Consider the following 23,371-nt stretch of genomic DNA (forward strand, 5'->3'; position numbering starts at 1 on the left):
TTATGACCCAAGTCGAAGTCGGACACTTAACCGACTGAGCCACCCAGGTGCCCCTGTGGTATATCTTGAAGTCAGGTATTGTCATACTTCCGGCTTTGCTTAAATGAGAAACGGAGGCCACAGTCATCTAAATGACATAGTCAGAGATACCATTACGAGATTTAATCCAAATAACTTACAGAACACTGGTTCTCACATTTTTGCATTTTGTAGCTCTTGATAAAACCGTTGTCCTCCCTGAAGCAAATGGATGAACAGGACTCTGAGGCAGATTTTACCTTGTAGGAACACAGAAGCACCGCTCCTATGCTCCCATGGCCAAGACCACTGTGGGGACAGAGTGGCATTGTTCACCCCCTCAAGGTCTAAGTCCAAATGGAGGCAATAGGCAGGGGGTGTCTGATAAGCCCCACACTGCTGCTTCCGTTCACTCTGGCTGGACTGCACTTGATGGGAACAGCTTGTAATGTTCTTGTGATAAAGACTGAGAGATTGAATGGAATGTTTCTACTGAGCACAGCTTGGAACATTTCACAGAGTTCTGCCACCCTCCAGGGGCGCTCGGGCTTTGTGTAAAAGCACGACTCTCAGCAGAAGCTTTCAGATTAACCAAAGAGGGGGAAATTGGTGGTAAAGAAGATTCTGTGGAGAACAGGAAGGCCTAGAGAGAGAGGTGTCTCCCACGGAACCTACCATTGCACCTTGTACCTAATATGCTCCCCATAAATGCTCACTGAAGGAACAGAGGGGGGTGGCGGGTGACAGGAAGGTGGTTGGGAGCTCTGGGGTAGAAAGAGGCCCTACAGCACCCATTAGCTTTTCACGAAGGTGGTTTCGATCGCATACCCCTTTATTTGCCTCACGAGGATTTTAAATGCCTGAAGATCCGAGGGAAGGAGAAAGAACACAGCCCGACAAGTCATAAATGGCCCCCTTGGATTCTGAGATCAATGGGCTGGGGAACTTCTGCCAAATCTGCACTCCCTGTGGCACTGTGAGGGGGCCAAGCAGCTGCCGGCTTGTACGGAGGGTTCTTGCCATTGATCTCAACTTTGGAGCTCATGTTTCCACAATATGGTAGAGGGAAGAGGCGACAAGGAAGCAGTTTCCAAACCTACATCTCTCCCAGAACCCCAAGATCCCAGACCCCAAGCCAGCTGTCCACAGTGTAGAATAGGCCTCGAAAAGCAGTGCACTGAAGGCTCATGGCCAACTTAAGAAAAGAAACCCATTTCTACCTCTGCTGAGATAAGTTTTCTCCAGGAGACTCATTTAACCACTGACTTCAGCCCAACTGGAAAGCTGATGGAGCTTCCAATGCTGAAACAGTTTTATATTTCTCTTTATTCTATGGCTGAGTCTGTAGCCAAGAGTCAAAGCACAAACTTGCCCTCAGAAAGTGAATCCTTGATGCTAACACTCGTTCTGAAAGAGAAAGCACTTTTCTCTGAGTGACTGTGTTCTCACAAGTTAGTTTAGGTAGGTCTTCAGGGTTTGGAAAAGTTTGGAGAGCCCTCTGCAGTCAGGGTCACTGAACAGACTCAACTGTGTAACCTAGAAGATGTTGCCCAATTCTCACTGTAAGCCCAGTCAGAAAAGAGGAGCTTAACTTGCAGAAGGAAAGGTCCTAGGTTGCAGGCCCTGAGCCAAGCCGAGCCATCCTCAGTTGCGGGGGCGGGGGATTGGTTAGAACAGGTTCCTGGCTGTGAGCAGGGCCCAGAAAACAACATTTCGGTTGGAAAGGTATGAGTGCTAACAGGAAGGTCACCATGAAAGTTTGCAAGTGAAACAGATGGGCCAAGATATAACCACCTCAGAGACGTTTCTGAGACAACAGGTCACTTCACTGGTCCAGGGAAGCCCCTTGTCTACAAGCTGTCTCAGTGGGGCTGCTGATTAGAGTGGGGTCACCTGTGTGGTGGCTGGGATCAAGTACATGGCCGGCCGTTTCCTGTCGACCCATCTCACTGGACCTCCCCTGCACAATATGCCAGCTTCTTTCGAGTGGCCCATTTTCCTGTACTGTTGAACGAGCAGCCCCCGACAGAGGCCGACACGGGCAGGGTGCCCCTGCATCACCTGGTCCTCAGGAGGACATAAGCTGGGAGGACACAGGGCTCACACACAGGTTGGAGTCAGCAGAACATTTTCCTGCTTTTTCTCTCTATAAGCGATTTTGACTTAGCCTCCTTTTAGTGTCACTGCTGTTACTTAACTGATACTACGTTTGTTCTTATTGAAGTTTGACAGAATTTTAGTTCCTAAGATAGTGTTTTAGAATATAGAATACACTCATAATACATTTATGAGAATACTGATATGAGTCTTAGGAACATAGTATTTCCACCTCATTGGACTCTACAGAATCAGATGGTGTAAGTGTGATATTTTGTTTGGGAAAAAAAGATCCACTGTGGCTCAAACCACCACTGAAGTTTGATATGACTGTGTGGAGACTTAAAACAACAAAGACCATTCCCATATGTGAGGAGCTGTCATTAGAAATCTGTCAGAGTAATGTAGCATTTACTTTAATAAATTTCGATGAGTTTTTTAAATAACACACATACACACCAGAAAAACCTGAACAAAACAATATCCCAGGCTAAACTCAGTAAAGTTTTACTAGGTCAGCCCTAACCTCACAGATCACTTGAGGGGAGTTGACATTTTGCAACCATTTGTTTCTTGTTTTGTAATCTCTTTCTTATGTGATTTCATTTAGGATAGATATGCTCTGCTGTGTAAATGTTTCTAAATTTTTCCCAAGTAATAAGTTTACCTTATGGCAAAGAAAAAGAAGAAAGAAAGAAAAAGAAAGTTTTCACTCAGTGTTTCTAGCTGTTCTGCATCACTCAGGTTTTGGGGATACAAAGTGTAACATTTTACCAGAAATAGCAGTTGACTGACTTTTTTAAAAATCAGTCCTTTTTTGGGGCGCCTGGGTGGCTCAGTCGGTTAGGCATCCGACTTCAGCTCGGGTCATGATCTCGCGGCTCAGAGCCTGGAGCCTGCTTCAGATTCTGTGTCTCCCTCTCTCTCTGCCCCTCCCCTGTTCATGCCCTGCCTCTCTCTGTCTCAAAAATAAACATTAAAAAAAATTTTTAAAAAATCAGTCCTTTTAATAATTTAGTAAATAAAAAAATTGAAGCCACAGAACTATTTAAAAGAAGGTGAGAAGTTGGGCAGAGAGGCAGCAAGAGAGAAGTCATGGGAGCACGAACAGACGAGCTCGTGTGGGGACCACGGATCATCGCATTATTGGAGCATCAAGAATGAGGATGGGAGAGGAGGCTGGAGGTTAGTGCCACAGAGCCGTTGTAGGGCACGCTAATTAAATCCAATTCTCTGTGTGATTGGGTTCTATTTAAGTGACTGGGGAAGATGGGTGTTTTGGAAAGATCATTCTGTCTAGAGAAGGAGGCGTTGGGAGGGCCAGGCCCGGAGGACAGGTGGTAATGTAACCCAGAGGAGAGAAATCGTCTCTAACTAGGGCATGAATCGCAGAAGTAAGTACAGAGGACGGGCGCAACCCAGAAGCATTTAGCAGGTGTCGAAGGAAGGGCAGATCCGAGAAACATTTAACAGGTAAAATCTCTGGAACGTAGTGAGGAATCAGGAATGTTCCCTGGCTTCTCCTGCAAGGAATTGAATGCGTGAGGTTCCACAGAAATGGGGGATTCTGAGGATGAGAACAAAGCTTCGAGAGGGGAGTGGATGAGATCAGTTTCGAACGTGTTTGACATACTAAGATTAATTTGGGGCACGTTCAGTTTTCCTTGCAGACCTCTGGATTTTGCTCAGGCTCCCCATCTCCGTTCGAATTCTGTGCCCTGGGATGGAAGAACTACTTTGTGTCTCCTGTTTGTGACTTTGACTTGGACCTGGCCTCTCAACTCTGAATATATCTTTACTTAGGGAGTCAATTTGGTGGCTGCGGTTTCTCGGTGTGTCCTTGCCCTGGATTGGTGATTTGTTACCATGATGTCGTCCCTGCCTTGTGGTCCCTTCTGGGCCCCAGGGGTAATCCACGTACACAGCCTGAAGGTACCACAGCTCAGGTAGTTCTGAGCTGCTTCTTGAGAAGGAAGTTTGGAAAAGGAAAGAATGGATCAGGCTGTTGTGCTGGGAAACTAGTGGACTCCCTTGGTTACTCATATTGAAAGTCAGGCCATTGTCTTTCAGTGAATATTGACCAAGTGCTTACCAGGCACCAGGACCCGGGAATTCAGCAGTGGGTGACCCCCTGCCTCCTGTAATCTCCCAAATTAGTAGGAATAAGAGACAGACAAGCTGATTTAGAAGAATCAGCTCCCCTCCCCTTTCTCTGCCCTTTGTAGGTTTGCTCTAAATAGGATATAATACATCTCATGTCCCAAATGCCTTCCTTGTGTATAGATTCAATGAGAAGGGTGCCGTGCCTAGGAATTTGATCAGACCCAGGGTTTAAAAAGAAAGCACGGATTTAGTTTTAAATTTTCTATTTCTTCTCAGTGTTTCTATAGCTAAAGGTGGTCCACAGGAGGAGGGAGCACCTCTACTGGGTGGGACTTGGCCCTGGGCTGGCAGGCCCTTGAGGTGGATGGTTGACGAAAGGAAGTGGTGTCTATGGCTGCTCCCCAGAACACTGTCTCCAAGGCGGGCCGGAAGGGGGATGAGGGTGTCAGGATGTGTGAGGGTGTGTGGCTGGTTCTGTTGAAGCACACACCCCCCACCTCCACACCCTCACCCCCAGTTTGCAGGGGTTATACCGGACAAACAGCTCAGGCCACAAGACACATTGCTGATGATTTTGTCCTGTGGATGGCCCTGGGGGGGGGGGGGTGGAAGGGAAAGGACAGATCCTCCCTTCCAAGCAGAGCTTAACTGAATACTTTTCAGGGAGAAAAGAAACAGTGTCACATCAAGCAAGCATCTTGGGCCCATCTGTCAGCACCCCCTGAGAGCCAGATCTAAAACGTTATCTAAGACAAGGCAGCACCAACCTCTTTTCCCTCCTGAAACACAGGGCAGACCACTTGCTGTTCCTATGACAATTTTCTGCTCCCTAGGATCCCCCAACCCAAATAATAATCATGAACAAAAATCTTATTTTCAGGGGAAGTAAGGGAGGAAGAACGAGAGGGAAAGTTGGTCCTGATCAGAGAGAAAGATGGGGGACCCTTCTCACGCAGGAGTGCGTGGATTTCAGAAACAGTGCTGACCTAACAGATGGCCACAGGGGCACACACCTGCCTGGGAGCCTGCTCCGTCCCCCGGAAGGCTTGGTGGCAGGACTGTGCTGCCTCCTCGGGGGGCGGTGAGGGGGGGGGGGTTACCAGGATCTCTGAGGCTGAGCACCCACTCTAGAAGCTCACGCCCAGCTTAGGCAATCTATTTAACCTCACTGTGCTTCAGTTGCCTTATTTGTCAAAAGGAAATAACAAAATGACCTATTGCAGAGAGGGGGTTTCTTTTTTGTATATTTTTATTCAAGTATAATTAACACAGTGGTATAGTAGTTTCAGGGGGACAATATAACGGTCCCACAATTCTGTACTTTTCTCTGTCCTCATCGAGATAAGTGTACCTTTGAAGTGAGTTAATGTTATAAGGTGCTTAAAGCAACCAGTACCCGGCACAAGGTGCTGAGGGAGTGTTTGTTCAGAAAATGGCCTGAAGTCACGCCCAAGCCAAGTCACTTGCCCCAGGGGAGGGCAGCTGTTGGATGGCCAGGACCCCCAGAGCTGCCTGTGGCCAGCCTGTCTGGTGCAGTGGGCCTCCAGCCGAGGTGTGACGAGGAGGGGGAGGACAGTGATGTCAGAGGAGAAGGTCTGTGTGCTCTTGCTGCACAGCCTGGGTAGGAAAAGAGGGCAGGGGCCAGAGGGTGGCACGATTTGTCACCCAGTTTGCAAGGCTGAGATTGGAGGATGTTCAAGAGCCCCAGGCTGGTACATTCCTCCGGTTCCCGGGTCATTTCCTGGTCCAGAAGGTATTCCTAGAGCGAACTTGAGCCAGAGGAGAGGGTTTATCCCGTGTCAGCCCCATAAATATTCCTCTGGTTTTACAACCCCTTTCCTTGCCAGCCAGACAGGTGCCAATAAATACTTGCAGAGTATCTGATTCCTGCTAGAAGGTTCCTCATTACTCGCTATCTCTTTGTTATATCTCTCTGGTCTATAAGCTGATGCTCAAATTAAATAACTTTGAGTCCATCATCTCAGTTCCTGTGTCCACCTGCTCTTTGGAGCCCCGTCTTCTACCTACAGCCTTCTCTATCCCTTCAGCAGGGATGGCCGACATGAGGCATTCTGTCAGCAGCTCCTCCTTATGGCTTCCTGGAGCAGTATCACTGATGGACCTTGGTGTTCTTTACCGAGCTCATTGAGTCTCCTCAGCGGCCTTAGTTAGCCAGCCACAGCCAGCTGGTTGTTCACTGTCCTGCGAGCCTCCTCCTCCACCTGATGGTCACATCCTGTTCCTGTACCTACTTGTAATTTACCCATTTCTGCTCCAGCAGTGACCATCGCTGAAACCTTCAAAGCGCTAATCCCACAACAGGACTATTGCAACAAAAATAGCTCTCCTTTGCAGCCCAGACACGAGGCATAGAGTAGGTGATCTATATAAATGCCGATCAAATGATGGATGGGATCACAGCCACTCATTTTCAAGGACTTATGGAAGAGTGGGATTATTTTGGTCCCCAGACTCCATCTGTTCTGGAAGTTAAAAATAAAATGAGAATTCAATTAAAACTATGCACACAATCCACCCAACATTGTGCCAGATCTTCTGATAATACCCTACTTTCCAGCCTATCAGAAACAGAAGTGCATGTGTGCCATTAGAGAAAACACCTTAGAATGTCAAATTGCTTTAATTAAAGGATTCATCAACGTATATGCAAATAGCAAAGTTTTTTGTTTGTTTTTTAAGGAGCATATCTTGCCTTCAAGCTTCTTGCTCCTATTTTTCTGCAGAGGGAAGGTCTGCAAAAGATGTAAGGAACTCGGCTACTTAGTGTCTTCTGTTCCATGTGTCTCCTTTGAGGATAGTCAAGGTCAATGGATGGGGGGTCAGCAGTCACTTAGGGTTCTGTCTCTAGTGCTCATTATGAAGATCAGTAAACCAGGGCCATGGCAGAGCCCATTCCACAATTCTTGTCTAGAAAGAAACCTCTAAAGGGTGTACCCCCTACAGCTTAGCGGTCCCCCTCTAATCCCAATTTTTCTGAGGATTCAGAAGAGACATTTTCCTTACTAGATGGATGGCTTTCATGTGCTTCCCCTAAATGGCTTTTAGTTTTGACTAAAGGAGTCCATTACATTAGCTGATGCGTTAATCCCATTACAGTGTCACTTCTCATTTTTAAGATCCAGCTTCTGAGAACTGATGATATAAATAGGGTGACGATAGCTTCTAATGGTAGGGCTCATTTCTTTTCAGTTAATGTGCCCAGAAGAGCAGTATTGCAAACAAGCCGCATCCCTGCCAGTGCCCAAACAGGTAGGTGACCCCCTGAGAGTGCTGGGGGAGAGGCGGATGGGAATATTGAAGAGAAAGTCCAAATATCCCCAGAGAGGCTATCAGATGACCCCTGGATTTGCTTCCATTCCTGAGGTTCTAAGTGATTCTCTCAGCCATCCCTTCAAATACTTAAGAGATTGGTCATCACCAGAGGCAGGTGGGAGGTGGGTGAAATGGGTAAAGATGATCAAAAGGTACAAACTCCCAGTTATAAGATGAAGAAGTACTGGGGATTGATGTACAGCACAGCAACTGCAGTTAACAACACTGTAGTGTATCATCTAAAGTTACCAACAGAGGAGATCTTAAAAGTTCTCATCACAAGAAAAAAAATTGTAACTATGTGAGGTGATGGGTGCCATCTAGACTTATTGTGGTGATCATATTGTACATATGCAATATATACCTAATATTTTTGAATACGTCAGGTGCTTACATTGTATACCTTAAACTAATACAGTGTCATATGTCAATTGTATCTCAAGAAAGCTCGGAATAAAAATGACATGTGCAGAAATTGCTTACTGTTCCCCCTTTGAACCGTCATTCCCTTTGCTCCTCTTGGTAATAGAAACTCCAGTGTTTTAAGGGGCAATGGCTGTTCAGCTGGAGACTTTATGTCCCAGCACCCTTTGCAGTCAGAGTAAGTTGAGGCCAATGGGCTATGAGAGAAAGCCATTCTTGCAATTTCTGGGTTGTGCCTTTAAGGGAAGCTTCTGGCTAGCTATAATACTTATTATCATAAATACCTCTGGCACTCAGAGAGATAACCTTTTACTGCTTTTTGACTCCCAGGCCAAGCACATATGTACATAAGGTCTTATCACATATCTCACGCTGTTGTAAGAAACTTCTAGATCTTCCAGGCTCTTTGTGGAGCTGAGTTCTTAGTCACATTTGCCTGCCCAGCCCTGAGCAGCAGCCGTTGTTCCTGCCACAGTAGAGAGTTCCCATAAATGTCTGCTAAATAAAAGAAGAAATTAGGGAATACCCTGTACAACACCCGGTCTTTCTGTTGATTAGGGTCAATTTACGAGATGTTGCAAGGATCACAGAAAACATGTCATTTGTTTTTGCTAGTGACTCAGAGTTGTTGATAGCAGTTGATTTTATTTCAAGAATCAACCCCTCTTCTCACCACATCCACCCTGTACACATTAGAGAATGTACCCAAGCCTTCATGTTCCCACCATCTCTTAAATGTCCAGATATCTAGCCAACGATGACCTTTTATTTTCAGGAAATATTTTTTTAGTGCATTATTGCATTATTTGGCTGATGGCTTCATGTCAGTTTCAGATAATTCAGTAGCTGCTTTATAGGAAGTGCAGCTTGAAAAAGAGGCTGATCAAATATGTTTCTCTATTGTGATTAGGGCAGGGACCCTGCCTTGTAGCAAAACAATAAAGTAGCATTGTGCTGTATCAAGATAATCAAGTGACATTTTGGAGGGATAAAAACCACAGTAGTTCTGTGGTAAATAACGGTTATCGTTTGGCCGAATTTTCACTTGGACACAATAAAGACAAAAGAGAAACTTCTTGCCTTCCTTCTGTTCTCTTCCAGTTGGTAGTATTTTCTAAAAAATCCTGTATCTTCCAAGTGGAGGTCATCCACTGGTACAAACTGGATTGCACCATCTGAGGTAAATTAAGTGGCCGGCATCAATCTTTCACACCTTAATAAAAAACAGGCCAAAGCTGATTCAAGTCAGAAAGAAAAGCAAAGTCCCTACTCTGTCTTATTCCATGGCACCGAAGTGCACATTCTTTAGACATAGAACTTTTTAACCAATCCTGACAGAGATGAACATGTCACGCCGTGAAGCGACTCTAAATGTGGACTTTAAACTGGCATCCATTATTTGTCAACAAAGTGAATTAGAATACTCAACACCTAGTAGCACAGAATCTTCAACACAGAAGGTAGTAAGTGTATGTGAGCTTGTGAATAGCTATGATTTTAGGGCTACAAGGAGCTGTCTTGTAAATGGAGATGCTGTAGCACAGAGACGCCACAAACCCGCAACCAAGAGCATGAGAACTTGAACCCAAGGCCTCTGAGCCCAGGTTGTTTCCACCACCTAACACTCTTTAGTAAATACCAGGGTCTATTTATTACTTGATATAGCAGCCTCCAGAATACTAACAAGAAGCCAGCCCAATGCCTTGGAAAATGAAAACCATCTTGAAAGTCTGTCCCCTGATTTCTTTCATTTATAGATACCTCTCCCTGGGAGGAGAGGGTGGTGGCCATGGGAAGTAACACACATTCAGAGTTTAACGGGAACGAATAGTGCAAGCCGACCAGAGGGGTCTCTTTAGCTTAGCTCGGTTTCCCCTTGCTTTTACTAGAATGCTCTAAATTCTAGGTGTTTACATAGGAGTAAAACATTCATTTAGTGTCTCATGAAATTTTACTTTCACCATTAATTCAAATAGTCTAGAGGGAAAAGTAGTTGTAGGGATTGAAATCTGCCCAAAGAGATGACAAATTGAGTGTAGGGGTGAGGTTTCCCAGGATCCTGCTCTCAAGATATTCCCAAGGTCGGGAAGAGAGCATTGTCAAGAACTACATACAGGAGGCCACACTGAGGGGACACAGACCGGCCAAGGGACAGAGAAGTAGGTGTATCTGAAGATAGAGGGACAGACCCAAATGGTATTAGAAATAGCATTAAAAAAAAATTCTTTGAAAAGAAACTTACTTGTAAATGATGAAGGATTTAATACTACTACCACTAATAACAACAACAACGACAGTGACTAGAAATAAGAACTTTAATGTGGTTTATGGGCACCCATCCCTATGTGCTGCTTTCCTAGCCTTCTTTTCCTTCCAGCGAGGTTTCTTCCAGTTGTTTGGATGCCTTGATTCTGGGCACTCATACACGTTCCTTCTTCCGCGGGGCACGTGGTCTCCCATTTCCACCACCCCTTTAACCTGACAAATTCTTACTTACCCCTCAGCTCTCACATGAAACAGCTGTTCCTTGGGGAAACTTGCCCTGATTCCCCGAGAGGAATCGCGATCCCCCCGTTTTATGTTCTCAGGACAGCTTACAGTTCTTCCTAACAATCGTGGTACTTTTAATGCTTGCTCAGTGCATCTTCTGTGAGACACCCCCCGCCCCCAATTCCGTGAGGCCAGGACCATGCCTGTGCTCCCACCTCACAGCACAGTGCCCGGTGCAAGGGTATTCGGTAGATACTGTTGAACCAATTACTGTCAAACACAATGACATCTGGATGGTATTTTCTGGTGAATAAAATATGTTCACTTCACAGGGAAAGGGGGCATAATTTAGTAGCTCCCTGAAACTACCAGAACTTATATACAGTGAATTCTCATTGATCTCAGGATAATCCAGAGCATTGGAAGAATGACCCGTGACCTTGATGGAGGTTTACCTTTCTGTGAGAATGATCGCTTAGCTTGTATTACTAAATCTCACAAGGGCTAATGGGGGAGGGTGGGAAGACTCAGGCAGAGGGAAAGCTAAAGAGAGGGACTTCTGGAGCCATCTGAGCAGGTTACTGGTCACACAGCTGTGTGTGAGGAAAACCCCTTCCTCTCAGCTGGGCAAACTCCAGGCCCCCTTCACCTTCAGGCTGACATCTTCGTGGGCTAGCACCATGTAGCTTTACCCCCGCGTCCAGTCCAACGTGCTTTGTAAACATCACTGGCAGCAGGCTGCTCAAAAAGAATGTCAGACGAATCACTCTCTGACCTGGAGTTTTAATCTTTCCTATGTCTCCTACCTTTGGAAAAACAAAAGAAGTATGTCCCTGGATTGCGCTTAGCTTTTAGGAAATGGTGAGGTGGAATGTCACTTCTGCATTAACCCAGGTCAAGGAGCTGTTATATAGAAAATTGACTAACTGGGGGCGCCTGGGTGGCTCAGTCAGTTAAGCATCTGACTTCGGCTCAGGTCGTGATCTCGCAGTTCCTGAGTTTGAGCCCCATATTGGGCTCTGTGCTGACATCCCAGAGACTGGAGCCAGTTTCAGATTCTGTGTCTCCCTCTCCCCCACTCACACTCTGTCTCTCTCAAAAATAAACATTAAAAAAATATATACTAAAAAAAAAAGAAAATTGACTGGCACCAAAGTCATCAGTGTCATTAATATAGCAAAAATGAGTTCTTATCTCCCTCTTGTTGCTCTTACAAACCTTTGACCATCTTGCAGATAAGCCTGGGAGGGGAGACCTTGTGTGGAGAGCCTAAGTCAGCCCTGGTGTCCCAGACAAGGCTGTCATAAAGCACCAGCCCAGCTGACCCACCAGCTGACTGCTAGCCCGTGAAAAACCCCAGCTGAGACCAGCCAAGCCTGGCCGAGACCGGAAGACTGCCCAAGTGAGCCCAATCAGCAGAACTGTGGGGTGGACAGATGACTGTTGTTTCAAGCCACTGTATTTCAGGATGGTTTGTCCCCTTGCAATAGCCAGCAAATACAAGGGCCCTTGAGCAGCCTGGTCCCTGCATAGATACAGCATCATCGGCCATGCCAATCTTCAGGGACTGATGTGTTAAGATCCAGAGCAGACAAGACTGTGGACAGTCCAGTTCTCGCACAAGGGCTATGACAGAACACACTCGAGACAGTTGATGAGGCTGCTGTTTCCCTAGCTTCCTAGTAGCAGGGTCTGTGGTACTGCTGTGTTTTCTGGTTAGACAAACACCGACTTTTCAATACTGAACACTCTGTTGCTCTTCCCTCCTGGGCTCTCTGGTCAAGTGACAACACTGGCTTACCATTTCCTCTCCCAGGTTCAGCCCAAGGGAGCCATTTGTGGGTAAATGCGATTATTTCACCAGCCCCACCCTGGGCCTGTAGAATACTATACATCTGTCAAAATCATATTAGGCCACATTTTAGAGAGCTCATCTAGAAATTGTTAAGGGTTTTGGTTCCACTTTTCCACTAAGATACCCCAGGGAGAGTGTTGTGTCTCTGTAGCAAGTAGCTGTTGGTGCTCCTGACAGGATGCCATAATTGGAACTATCTGTACATGATTCTGTGTCTCACTCTATGTAAATTCTTCAAAATCAGAGATTGCACCTTACTTATCTTTGAAATCTTCATGCTTTTTGTGAAGCCTAACATATAACAAATTCTCTGTATATTGCATGGGATGAATGAAATTGGTGAACCAGTGAACTGTGTGCTCTGGGCAGGCCCAGTGTCCTCCTGATTCAGTGATGGGACCAAATGTGAGCATGCTGGATTCCTTTTTGAACAACAGATTTCTGCCTTTTGAACCCCTTTGAAACAGCAGCGGGTTTCCCTGGTTTCTTTGGGCTTACGAGATTTTTGCCTTCTGGCTCACCCCGGTGTGTGGAGTCTTAACTTACATGTAATAAAATCCAATGTAGGGATTTTTAATTTACCTCATTAGTCCTACAAAAATAAAGATTAAGGATTAAGGGAAAATAAATTGAGACAACATCTGAAGACCTCTGGGTGTAGGTAAAGGGAGAACTGTGGTTATTATAAGGGGTCTTGTGCTAGATGTTTCTTTCTCCATGAAACCAAACCTTAACACCTCACTTAAAACAGACACTTGCCACGCTAACTTCTGGCAGTCCAAATCCTGTTGATTCTGCTCTATTTTTTTAAAAATATTTATTGTCAGTGCACCTGGGTGGTTCAGTCAGTTGAGTGTCCAACTCTTGATTTTGGCTCAGGTCATGAGTCCAAGGTCTGGAGATGGAGCCCCACATCAGGCTCCACACTGAGAGAGGAGCCTGCCTGAGGTTCCCTCCCTCCGTCTTCCTCTGTACCTCCCCTGCTTGTTCCCTCTCTCTCTCTCTCTCTCTCTCTCTCTCTCTCAGATTAAAAAAAAAAAGTATTTATTGTCTTCAAAGATACCGTAAGAACAGTTGTCAAATACTAGGTGCTCAAAAAATACTTGCTCTATAAATGAATATATCCATGGCCCTGTAGTGGGCTGAATTCTAAGATAACCTCCAAGAGTCTCAACTCCTGATAAGCATACTCTGTGTAATCACCTCCCCTTCAGTGTGGGCAGGCCTGTGGATAGGTTATCACTCCTACTTTCACAATTAGGTTACACTCTATGGCAAGGGTGAAGGGATATTACAGATGTGATTAAGGCCCCTAAGCTGATCAGAAGAGATTATCCTGGGTGAGCCTGACCTAATCATAAGCTGCATTCTGCCCACAGCCCCTGAGCTCAGAAGAGAAGCTGTCTTGGATAAGGTTGCAGTCTCAGCCAACACCTTGACTGTGGCCGTATGAGACCCTGAGAAGGAGACCCACTTCGGCTGTGCCTGGACTCCTGACCCACTTGATAATTCTGTGCATTATTCAGTGCTCATCACAAGAAGTGTATGCTGTGTTAAGTGTGAAGTGTGTATCTGAACTCACGGAGTGTTGAAGGGAGTGTCCAGAGGAACCAAGCAACTCCTGGGACCTTTCTCCCAGGTAAGAAAGAAGCCTGCAGCCCCATGTATCAGTCCCTCTCTTTGTGTTTTCAATCTGCTCCTCACCACTAGTTTCTTTTCTCCAACCTACAAATAGACCCCCCGAGTCAGGAACCCAGCTGTCTACCAGACACAGAACCTCCTGAATTTCTGATGGGCAACTCAAGCAGAACCCATGCAACCTGGAATCCATCAGGGGCTACTTCCCTACCCCGTCTACCCCCCTCCCAGACCTGTTCTGTACTAATATATACACACACTCAGCTTAAAAACCTTTTCTCAGAAGCAGAAGTTCATATAAATGCCTATTAATTCTCACTGTTATTAATGTCAAAGGAACATGTTTTCTATTAATGAAAAAGTCAGCTCAAGCATTAAGCTGGTGATATTGGTAACATAAATCATATCACGCAGATAACTATAAACTCTGCCATGACACTAATAAAATATAAAATTTCTAAAGTGACTAGAAACTTGGAAAGAGCTTACACATCAGCTGTCTCTATACCTTGCTGGTTCTTGATTATTTACGAAAATCATCTCAAACCACTAATAGCACTCATCATGTTTTTAAAAATCAGTGTGAGGGGAGGGGCGTCTGGGTGGCTCAGTCGGTGAAACATTGTCTGACTCTTCATTTCAGCTCAGGTCCTGGGGCTCGGGCTCTGCTCTGGGCGTGGAGACTGCTTGGAATTCCCCCCTCCTCTGCCCACCCCACTTGCACGTGTGCGTCTCTCTGTCAAAAAAAAATCAATATTATGTGAAGGGAGATTTTTAAATATAAAAAGTATACTTTGATGTAATAAAATAGTACATCGAGGCACACTGAGCTGAAACATATAAAATTGGTGTTCACCTCCTGGGCCGTAAGCTCTGTGACAGCAAGACAGTTCATATACTTTGTTCTTCACTCCATCACCAGCACCCAATATAGTGCTGGGTGCACGATTAATATTCAACAGATATTCATTAAATTAACAAATCAATGTGACAATTTGATGTAATAGGGTAGAGTAATCTCTGTAACGAACAGACCTCAACTTATGCTTATGTTTTTAGTCGTGTAACAATACCGAGGAGGTGAAAAGCCTCTGCAAAGTCACTTGAGGACCTAAGCTCTTGGAGACTCTGTTATCTTCACCTTGTAGCTTTGATTAATGCCATGGAAGCTGTCTCCATTCCAACCAGCCAGAGGAGGAAACAGAGCACGGAGGACTGCTCCCTGAAGTTTATGGGTCAAGCTTGAAATCAGTGTATGTCACTTCTGCCCACATTCCAGGGGCTAGCACTCAACCACAGGGCCACACGTTACTGTAATGGAAGCTAGGACATGGAATCCAGCCATGTGCCCAGAAAGAAGAGATCATGAATTTTGGTGATCATCTCTGGCACGTGTGATGTCCTACACTTACGAGTAGGCTGCAACCAGACCCCATCTCATCTTCTTAAAGCAAAATATCTTTGCCCGCATAAAAAAAAAATAGGTGCACACACTCTCCTCCACTTGTATGAGCAAAAACATGTCAAGAGAACATGTGTATAATGAAGAATGAGGTTATTTTTCATATCGATTTATGGTGCTGTCTTTTAGCCCGCCTTCAAAATTAAATCTTGCTGCCATCATCAAGATCTCCTTCTAGCTCGTCTCAACATCCTTACGTCTGATCTCTCATTCGTGTATACTGTTCCACCTCAGTGTGAGGACTTACCTCCAACTTCTTCTAACGGTGGTGTTTATCCCTTCTTCCAAGACCAGACCGTTAACTTTAAGAGAGTCTCCTGAGTGCAGTTGATTAAACATCTTTCTTCCACTGAATGTGTATGACTAAAAACAAAACCATGATGTCCCATGGCAGGTTAATAAAGAAAACCAAACAAAACAACAAAAACTCTTCTTGGCCTTCTTGGAATTTATAGATAAAATCCAAACACTCTAGCTTAGCATGAATGCTAGCCTCCAAGTGTCTGTAGACTCACTCCCTCCTGTAACTCTACCCTGCAGTTTAAGATCCTGCCATCACAGCCTTCTTGTCAAATTCCAGTCCGTATTAGGCCCATGACTCTATGCCATATCAGTCTCCGACTCTATGTGTTCTTTGTACACGCTTTGCACCTGACTAAAATCTCTCCCCTGCTTATGTCCTAAATTACCTTTATTATAAGAAACCAGAAGTAGTATATTACCTCTTCTATGAAGACTTTGTTTATGAATATCACAGGCAGAGTTGACTGATCTGTCCTCTGTGATCCTCAGTACTTTGCTCAATTTTCTGAAATGGCACCCAACACATTAGATTGTACCATGAGCTATCTATGAGTTTATCCTCATAAGACTGTCAGCTGAATCCAGGAATGGCTGTGTCTTACCTGATTTGATATACTGAACGCCTCCAATAGCTTGTAGTATCTTGTGGGTGCCCACTTACTTTTTCAAAAGAATGAAAATTGAAAGTGAGATAATTTTCCAGGTAAAGCTTTCTTTTAGAGGTAGAGGGCCATTCCAAAATTGAGAATATGGACAGTTTTCTAGAACCTGAATGCATTCTTTCTCTTTGTGATTCTCAAGAAATCATCATCATCATCATCCAACCAGTTTCAACCCATCCTCCCCCCCCACACACACGCCCATACTCTCTTTGCTGGATCTCAGGAATTCGGCAACCAGATGACCCAATTTCACAAGATTACCTTATTTCTCAAGAAGTTCACCAAGTGTTCCAAACTTCCTCCTGAAGCAACGTGTCAAACATGTTTTATCTTTGGGACTTTTAGCCAATTTGGTCACTACTTAAAGCCACAAATGAGTCTTTCTGAGATTCCTCTAAGCCAGATGAGGTCACAATGCCACAGAGCTCAAAAGTAATGTTGCTGTATCATCCTAGTACATGCCCCTGGTGAGCAATAACACTTCTAAAGGCTGATTTTCAGCTCTGACTCAGAAACAAGGCTCTGATCTGGGGATAGGAGCGAGTGAGACGTGGGGGCTTGTTTTTCATAAACATTCCCTACCCTTTGTACATCTGATAAGTTGTTCGGTACGCGTTCAGACTGTCTGACTGTCTGATCTCTGCTTTTCCTTCCCTCTTGAGCCCATGACCTCTTCCCAGTCTTGGGGCCATCGGCCTTTCTGAAACCCAAGACCCTCCCCACCTACAAATCATGATTTAAAAACTTTTTAGTGAAGCACAGATGATTTTCTTTTAGGAAGTTCTTTGGGGACCATTAAACTCCCTTATACTTTATTTCCTTTCTGTATGTGATGAAGCATGCATTGGCCCTTTGCACATTTCATTTCTAAGCTTATTATGTTCAGTGTCAGGACTGTAATTTACTTTTATAGATGAGGAAACTAAGGCTGAAGAGCCTCATTCCCAAGGCCACACAGCTAAGGGATAAGTGAGCAACTGAGCCTGGAATCCAAACCCAGTTCTGTAGAAATAAAAGCCTTGCCATTCTGCAAAGGGCTCGTGTTATTGTGACTTTGCCATTTTGATGCCAGGGATATTTTGATGGGGTTCACAGGCTGAGGAACAGGGCAAGGCTTAGGCACAGGGTCGGGGATACATCAAGGATTTCTTTTGAGAACGTTATTAAGTAATAAAAAGCAGTGTTCTCATAATTTGCTATGCCATTTTAATATGACTCCATCAAAATGCCCTGCTTTGTTCTGCTAATCCGCTAGCATCTGAATCACAGGGCACACACAATAGTGAAGCTGGAAAGACCCATTTGGAAATGATTTATTTCAGCCCCTTCCTGCTCCTGCTGAGAAGAGGAGGGAAGGGGTCTGCCAGAGGCCACAAGGGCAGTTAGTGAAAGAACCTGGGCAAGAGCTGGGCTTCCTGACGCACCCGCTCAGGGCTCCCCACTCCCCTCGCCCCTCCTTGGCACACAAAGCCCGGCCCACACCGATCTCTGCCTTCAGGACTGGCTCACCGCAAATCATCCCCAGAAGCACGTCCTGGGATTCATGCTCCACGAGGCCTTTTCCCCTCATTTATGCAAGAGTTGAGATTAAAGTCTCACAAAGGCATAAGATTTAACCCCGTTTAATTAACCACTTTATTAAAAAAATAAAATTAGATAAAGTTGGGGACATGGTTGAGAAGAGCAAAAAAACGAAGCAAATTCAGAAATGTGAGGTGGAAAGTACAAAGTATCTTTAAAAGTTTAATTGAAAGATAGTAAAAAAAATAAGTGAATAATAATAAGGAAGAAAATATTAAGGATAGGAGCACCTCGGTGGCTCAGTCGGTTAAGCATCTGACTCTTGTTTCAGCTCCGGTCATGACCTCACAGTTCATGAGTTCAAGCCCCATGAGTTCAAGCCCCACTATCAGTGCAGAGCCTGCTTGGGATTCTCTCTCTGTCTCTCTCTCTCTCTCTGTCTCTCTCTCTCTCTCTCTCTCTCTCTCCTTCTCTCCCTTCCTCCTTCCCCTAACTCCTTCACTCGCTCTCTCTGTCTCTCTCTCGAAAATAAATAAATAAACGTAAAAATATACTAAGGATAATGACTATTAAGACATTTAAAAATATTAAAAGATTAATAAACATGAATTTTTTTTTCAAAGGGTATAATTTAAGAACAAATACAGTAAGGTATTAAAACCAGAAACTTAAAGATTTCAAAAAAAATAAAAAAAAATTTGTTCTTTAAGAAAAAAAAAGAACAAATACAGTAAGGTATTAAAACTGGAAACTTAAAGACTTCAAAAAAAAAATACAAAATAGGTAGTCGGATAAATTCTAAGCTGAAAATCCTGGACTGAGAGCAAACTTGGTCACCGTGCTTTATGCAGAAGGCTAAGGGGTACAGAAATGAATCCCCTTCCTACTATGCACCAGGAATTCTGGAGGCTTCTGAAAATCCAGCACAGACATAGCCACACCTAACCCTGGAAGTCAGTTCTCTTTGGCTGCTCGGTGATGCCTCTGCTGTGCAACATCCCCTTACCACTTCAGAAATCATTGGTCTGTTCTAATGAACTGGATGCTGGCCGTGTGTTATAGATTTGAATTAAAAAAAGGGTTCTGGTCTGTCCGTCAAGTTTGCCTTAACCTTGCCATGCCCCGGTGGTCTCCTGAACAAAATGGGCATAATAAGAGTGCCTAACTCACTGGAGATGGTTGTGAAGACCAGATGAAATCACTTCCATAGAACATTTAGGACAATACCCCATACGTAGTCACTGCCTGGGCACTTTAGGCGTTTAGTTGTTTACATGGAACGAGTGAGCCCGAAGCCTCCCTGTGACAGGAACCCTGTATCTATTGTGTTCACCCTCGGGAGCACCACGCACGGTGCAGGACACGTAGTGGAAGTTCCCATATTCATTAAGTGAATTAATGTACTGATCTTTCCATTACTTCTTGTCTCCTTTTTTCTTCTCTGGTTAAAAACACACACACACATTTATTTAGCAACCACTATGTGCCAGACACTCAAAGGGTAGAAAAGTAATAATAAAACCAAGGATTTTAAGCAGGATTGTGGCTGGTCAGGTCAAGTGTGTTTTAGGTCATGTGTAGAGCAGGTTGAAAAGCAGCAAGCTTGGGTTGAAGCAAGTAACAAAGATGGTGTTGACAACAGTAATGACCATGGACACGAAGAGGGGAAAGTGAACAAAAAGTGGGTTCGTGAGGCTTCATGATGGAGTCCCAGTGATGGATGAAATAGAAGGAACGAGAAAGCAGGAGTCTCCTCTCTCACTTAATGTACAACTCACTTGCTATGTGATTGATGTACTTTGTGAAGCCTCCTCGGTTTCCCCAGCTTTTACCTGAACGTCCTATTGCTGAGTTCTGCTTTTGCATCAGCCATTATACTTTGTGTTTCAGCAGATATGAAACGGTTTTATTAAATTAAGTGGAGTAGAATGGAAAGCCAACCAGCCCAACAGGCACAGAGGTTTTTTGGTTTGTGTTTTTAAACAAAAGGTGAATTGCATATACTGTCTCAAAAACAACAAAAAAAAAAAAAAAAAGAAGGAAGGAAAGAAGAAATGTAAAAGGAAGAAAGTGAACCTTAAATTACCCTCTAAACTGGGCCTTAAACCATAAATGTCTATTTCTCTTTAAGAAAGAACCACCTAGACCAATAAATCAAATACATATTTGACTCTATTACATTTGTTTTTTGGCAGTTATAGTCAGTTAGCAGAAAGAACATTTGCAAAGAGAGAAAGGGTGACTCCTTCCCATCTGGCATAAGAAAAAAGAGACGTATAATATGAAAAGTGGAAAGTACATTAAGAATGTACAGAGGGGTGCCTGGGTGGCTCAGTCTGTTGAGCAACTGACTCTTGATTTCTGCTCAGATCATGATCTCATGGATGTGGGATTGAGCCGTGCATCGAGCTGTGCATTGAGTGCCTGCTTAAGATTCTCTTTCTCCCATACAGACGATGTGGAATATTACTCACGATATTCACAATGGAATATTACTCAACAATCAAAAAGAATGAAATCTTGCTATTTGCAACATGTGACTTCATTCATATATGGAATTTAAGAAACACAATAGTTGAACATAGGAGAAAGGAAGGAAAAATAAGATAAAAACTAGAGGGAAGCAAACCATAAGAGACTCTTAAATACAAAGAACAAACTGAGGGTTGCTGGAGAGGAGGTGGGTGGGGGGATGGGCTAAATGGGGGATGGGCATTGAGGAGGGCACTTGGGATGAGCACTGGGTGTTGTATGTAAGTGATGAATCACTGGGTTCTACTCCTGAAACTAATGCTACACTATATGTTAACTAACTTGAATTAAAATTAAAAAAAAAAGAAAGTAAAAATTAGAATAATAAAGATTCTCTCTCTCCCTCCCCCATCCCTCCCCCACCCGTGCATGTGCACATTCTCTTTCTCTCTCACTAAAAAAAAAAAAGACAAGAAAAAAGAATGTACAGAAATGTTACTTGAGTTTTAAAATTGTCATAAATAGTTTTATGCTGACTCTAAGTATTTATTGAAAATCTACACCAAATTTACTTGTTTATTAGTGCACATTTTACATTAAAGCCACAGCCTAATATTAAGTCATTTGACACTGACATTCGACATACTAAAACGATGTCCTTCTCCTATGCTGCTGCTACTTTTTCCAAGATTGGAAGTTTCAAGGAAAATGTTCAATAAAGAGCTACCTTCCTCTTAAGGCTATATAAATCTGTATCTTCATAACTAAATTCTTGAAGTATGTCCCTGAAGAATTTCTCAGATTTGAATAGTCAATTCAAAGCCTTTTGTTTTTTTAAGGATGAGGGTTATAAATGATAATTTTAATAGATTTTCTATATTAAACATAAATTTGGATTCCATTACAGTGTAGGCGATGGCAGATTGATTTTTTTTTTAATTCTTACTTTGGGGGTGCCCGGGTGGCTCAGTTGGTTGACCATTTGACTCTTGATTTCATCTCAGGTGATGATCACACAGTTTTGTGAGTTTGAGCCCCACTCTGCTAGCACAGAGCCTGCTTGGGGTTCTCCCTCTCTCTCTCTCTGTCCCCTTCCCCCTTGTGCTCTCTCTGTCTCTTTCAAAATAAATAATAAACACAAAAAAAAACCTCCTTATTTTGAATTGCAGCCAATTAGTGAACATGGGGATCAAATTCATGTAAACCCAGTGTGATAAATGCAAGAGCCGGTATCTTCAATATGCTGACAGCAAGTTAACTATCCACATGTAATTTCACCCTTTACTAAACTATTCTTTAAGAAGAAGGGCAAAGACATCTTTGTGCAATCAAAAGAACAGAGTTGATCACTGAAGGAGAGTCTCACTGGAGGAACTTCCAAAGGTTGAACCTCAGGAAGAAGAAATTTCAATGAGAAGGATGGGTGTGAAATGCCAGGAAGAATGGTTAGCAGTGGAACCAGTAGAAATGTGAAAAAGTCTGTACAGTTACTGTATAAAACAATAAAATGACAGTGCCTCATTTGGGAGTATAAAAATGATGTAGCAAATGACATAATGGAGAAGAGCTAGTGAAATTACAATTTGTGAGGTCTTTGTATTTTTCTGGCAAGAGGATAGAGACTTGTTTCAGGGTAATTTTAAAGGAAATGGAATAGATGGCTTCCAAATACGTTGAAGAAAAAGATTAATTAAGAAAGTTCTTCCAAATGAAATTGGAAGGAGATAAAATATACAAAGCAGGATGAAGAATTAATATAAGCACAAAATACAGTGACAGAGATGAATTCATGTATCTCCTTAATCACAGTCAATGTAAATGAAATAAAACTTTCTTGAAAAAACAAAGAGCATCCGTTTGTCAGCTACGTGATGTTTACGAGAAACACACTTAAAAACGAGGATACAGACACTTTCAAACTACAATAGCAGAGTAAGTTACGCCAGAGAGCCACGAATCAGAAGCAAGTGCTCTAGCTACGTTTGCACCGGAAAAAAATAGATTCTGGATTCTGAGGCAAAAATAATTGTGAGGGATGAAGAAAGGTCATGACCTAATGATAAAGGGAACAATTCATCACAAAGATACTGTCATTATAAACTTGTACGCACCTAATGGAATATCTTCAAAATATGCAAAACAAAAAGTAGTTTATGAAGCCTAATTGCTTAGGATATAAATTGATGCCTATGTGTCATTTACCTAAGTCTTAGAAATCTTTTATTCTCAGCATAAACTTTTATTCCCTTAACAGTCAGTGTTGAGTCTATAACACACTCACTCAACAAGTCTTAAAATACAGAGTAAGTTCAAAGAGCTAGTCACACATCAGTTAAAATGATTGGCCTCAGGAAACAAGACAAGAACCAGCACAGAGAGCTCACATTTGACCAAGCCTTTTTCCTAACCTCTGTCTCCTTCCTCTCCTGTCACTGCGGAGGCAACCTGCAGGTCCAGCCCCAACCACACTTCCGGGATCAAGTCAGACATCATGATGCAGAGATTGGTGATTGGCACCTGTTAGCGAGGCATCGTTATTCTTGCTGCTAGTAAATTTGCCTTCTCCACTCCTCTTCGCTTCAAACCCTTGCCTCGCTTTTACCAACCTCCCTCGCAAGGACTTAGTATTGGTCCCTGAATCATACTTTTACTAATCAACTGCTGGACTTAGGAGCAATCCCTCACCTCTGGTCAGTGTGTTCCATCTGTCAGGTGAGACCGCCCATTCCTTCTGCTTCACTATTTCCCTATCAGTGAACAGTTACCATCATGTCCCGTAGGAACAACGCTTATTGAACAAGACAGTGCTGTCTCTTCCAGCATTGCATCTAGGTCAGGTGCATTGCCTTGTGTCCTGTTCCTGTGGGTGTGGGTCTAGTGTCAGGTGCCTGCCAGATACCTGAGTACTCCTTCTGATTCCCATGCCCGATAGTTGCAACACTAGGTTTCTATGATTCTAGTTCCAGATTATCACTGACTCTGACTTGTAACTCT

General features: G+C 43.7%; 1 protein-coding gene and 1 long non-coding RNA gene across 12 annotated transcripts in view; one reads left to right on the forward strand and one right to left on the reverse strand.

The window, feature by feature from the left end:
• The window catches only part of LOC125146765 (uncharacterized), a 325,550-nt gene that overhangs the window by 218,608 nt on the left and 83,571 nt on the right, over window positions 1-23,371 (forward strand). For 7 of the 10 annotated variants that reach the window (XR_007144881.1, XR_007144883.1, XR_007144880.1 and 4 more), the window contains 2 exons: window positions 7,429-7,488; window positions 13,699-13,958. Coding sequence is in view for 1 of the 10 variants with exons in the window: in XM_047823560.1 (XP_047679516.1) it covers window positions 7,429-7,488; window positions 13,699-13,758 (120 nt within the window). In the remaining 9 variants the exon portion in view is untranslated. Of the gene's footprint in view, window positions 1-7,428; window positions 7,489-13,698; window positions 13,961-14,054; window positions 14,120-15,105; window positions 15,636-23,371 lie in introns of those variants that run through there. The other 3 variants (XR_007144878.1, XR_007144879.1, XM_047823560.1) reach the window with 3 other exon arrangements.
• LOC125146767 (uncharacterized) lies at window positions 11,082-16,762 on the reverse strand. 2 transcript variants are annotated; one of them, XR_007144885.1, is made up of 5 exons: window positions 16,646-16,762; window positions 16,325-16,382; window positions 16,142-16,227; window positions 15,667-15,782; window positions 11,082-11,202 (listed from the first exon to the last, which is right to left on the reverse strand). It is a non-coding gene; the product is annotated as an uncharacterized LOC125146767 (long non-coding RNA). The 2 variants fall into 2 exon arrangements; XR_007144884.1 differs by lacking the exon at window positions 11,082-11,202 and adding an exon at window positions 14,656-14,693.

This window comes from Prionailurus viverrinus, chromosome D1 (genome assembly GCF_022837055.1).
Source record: "Prionailurus viverrinus isolate Anna chromosome D1, UM_Priviv_1.0, whole genome shotgun sequence".
Classification (NCBI taxonomy): Eukaryota; Metazoa; Chordata; class Mammalia; order Carnivora; family Felidae; genus Prionailurus; species Prionailurus viverrinus.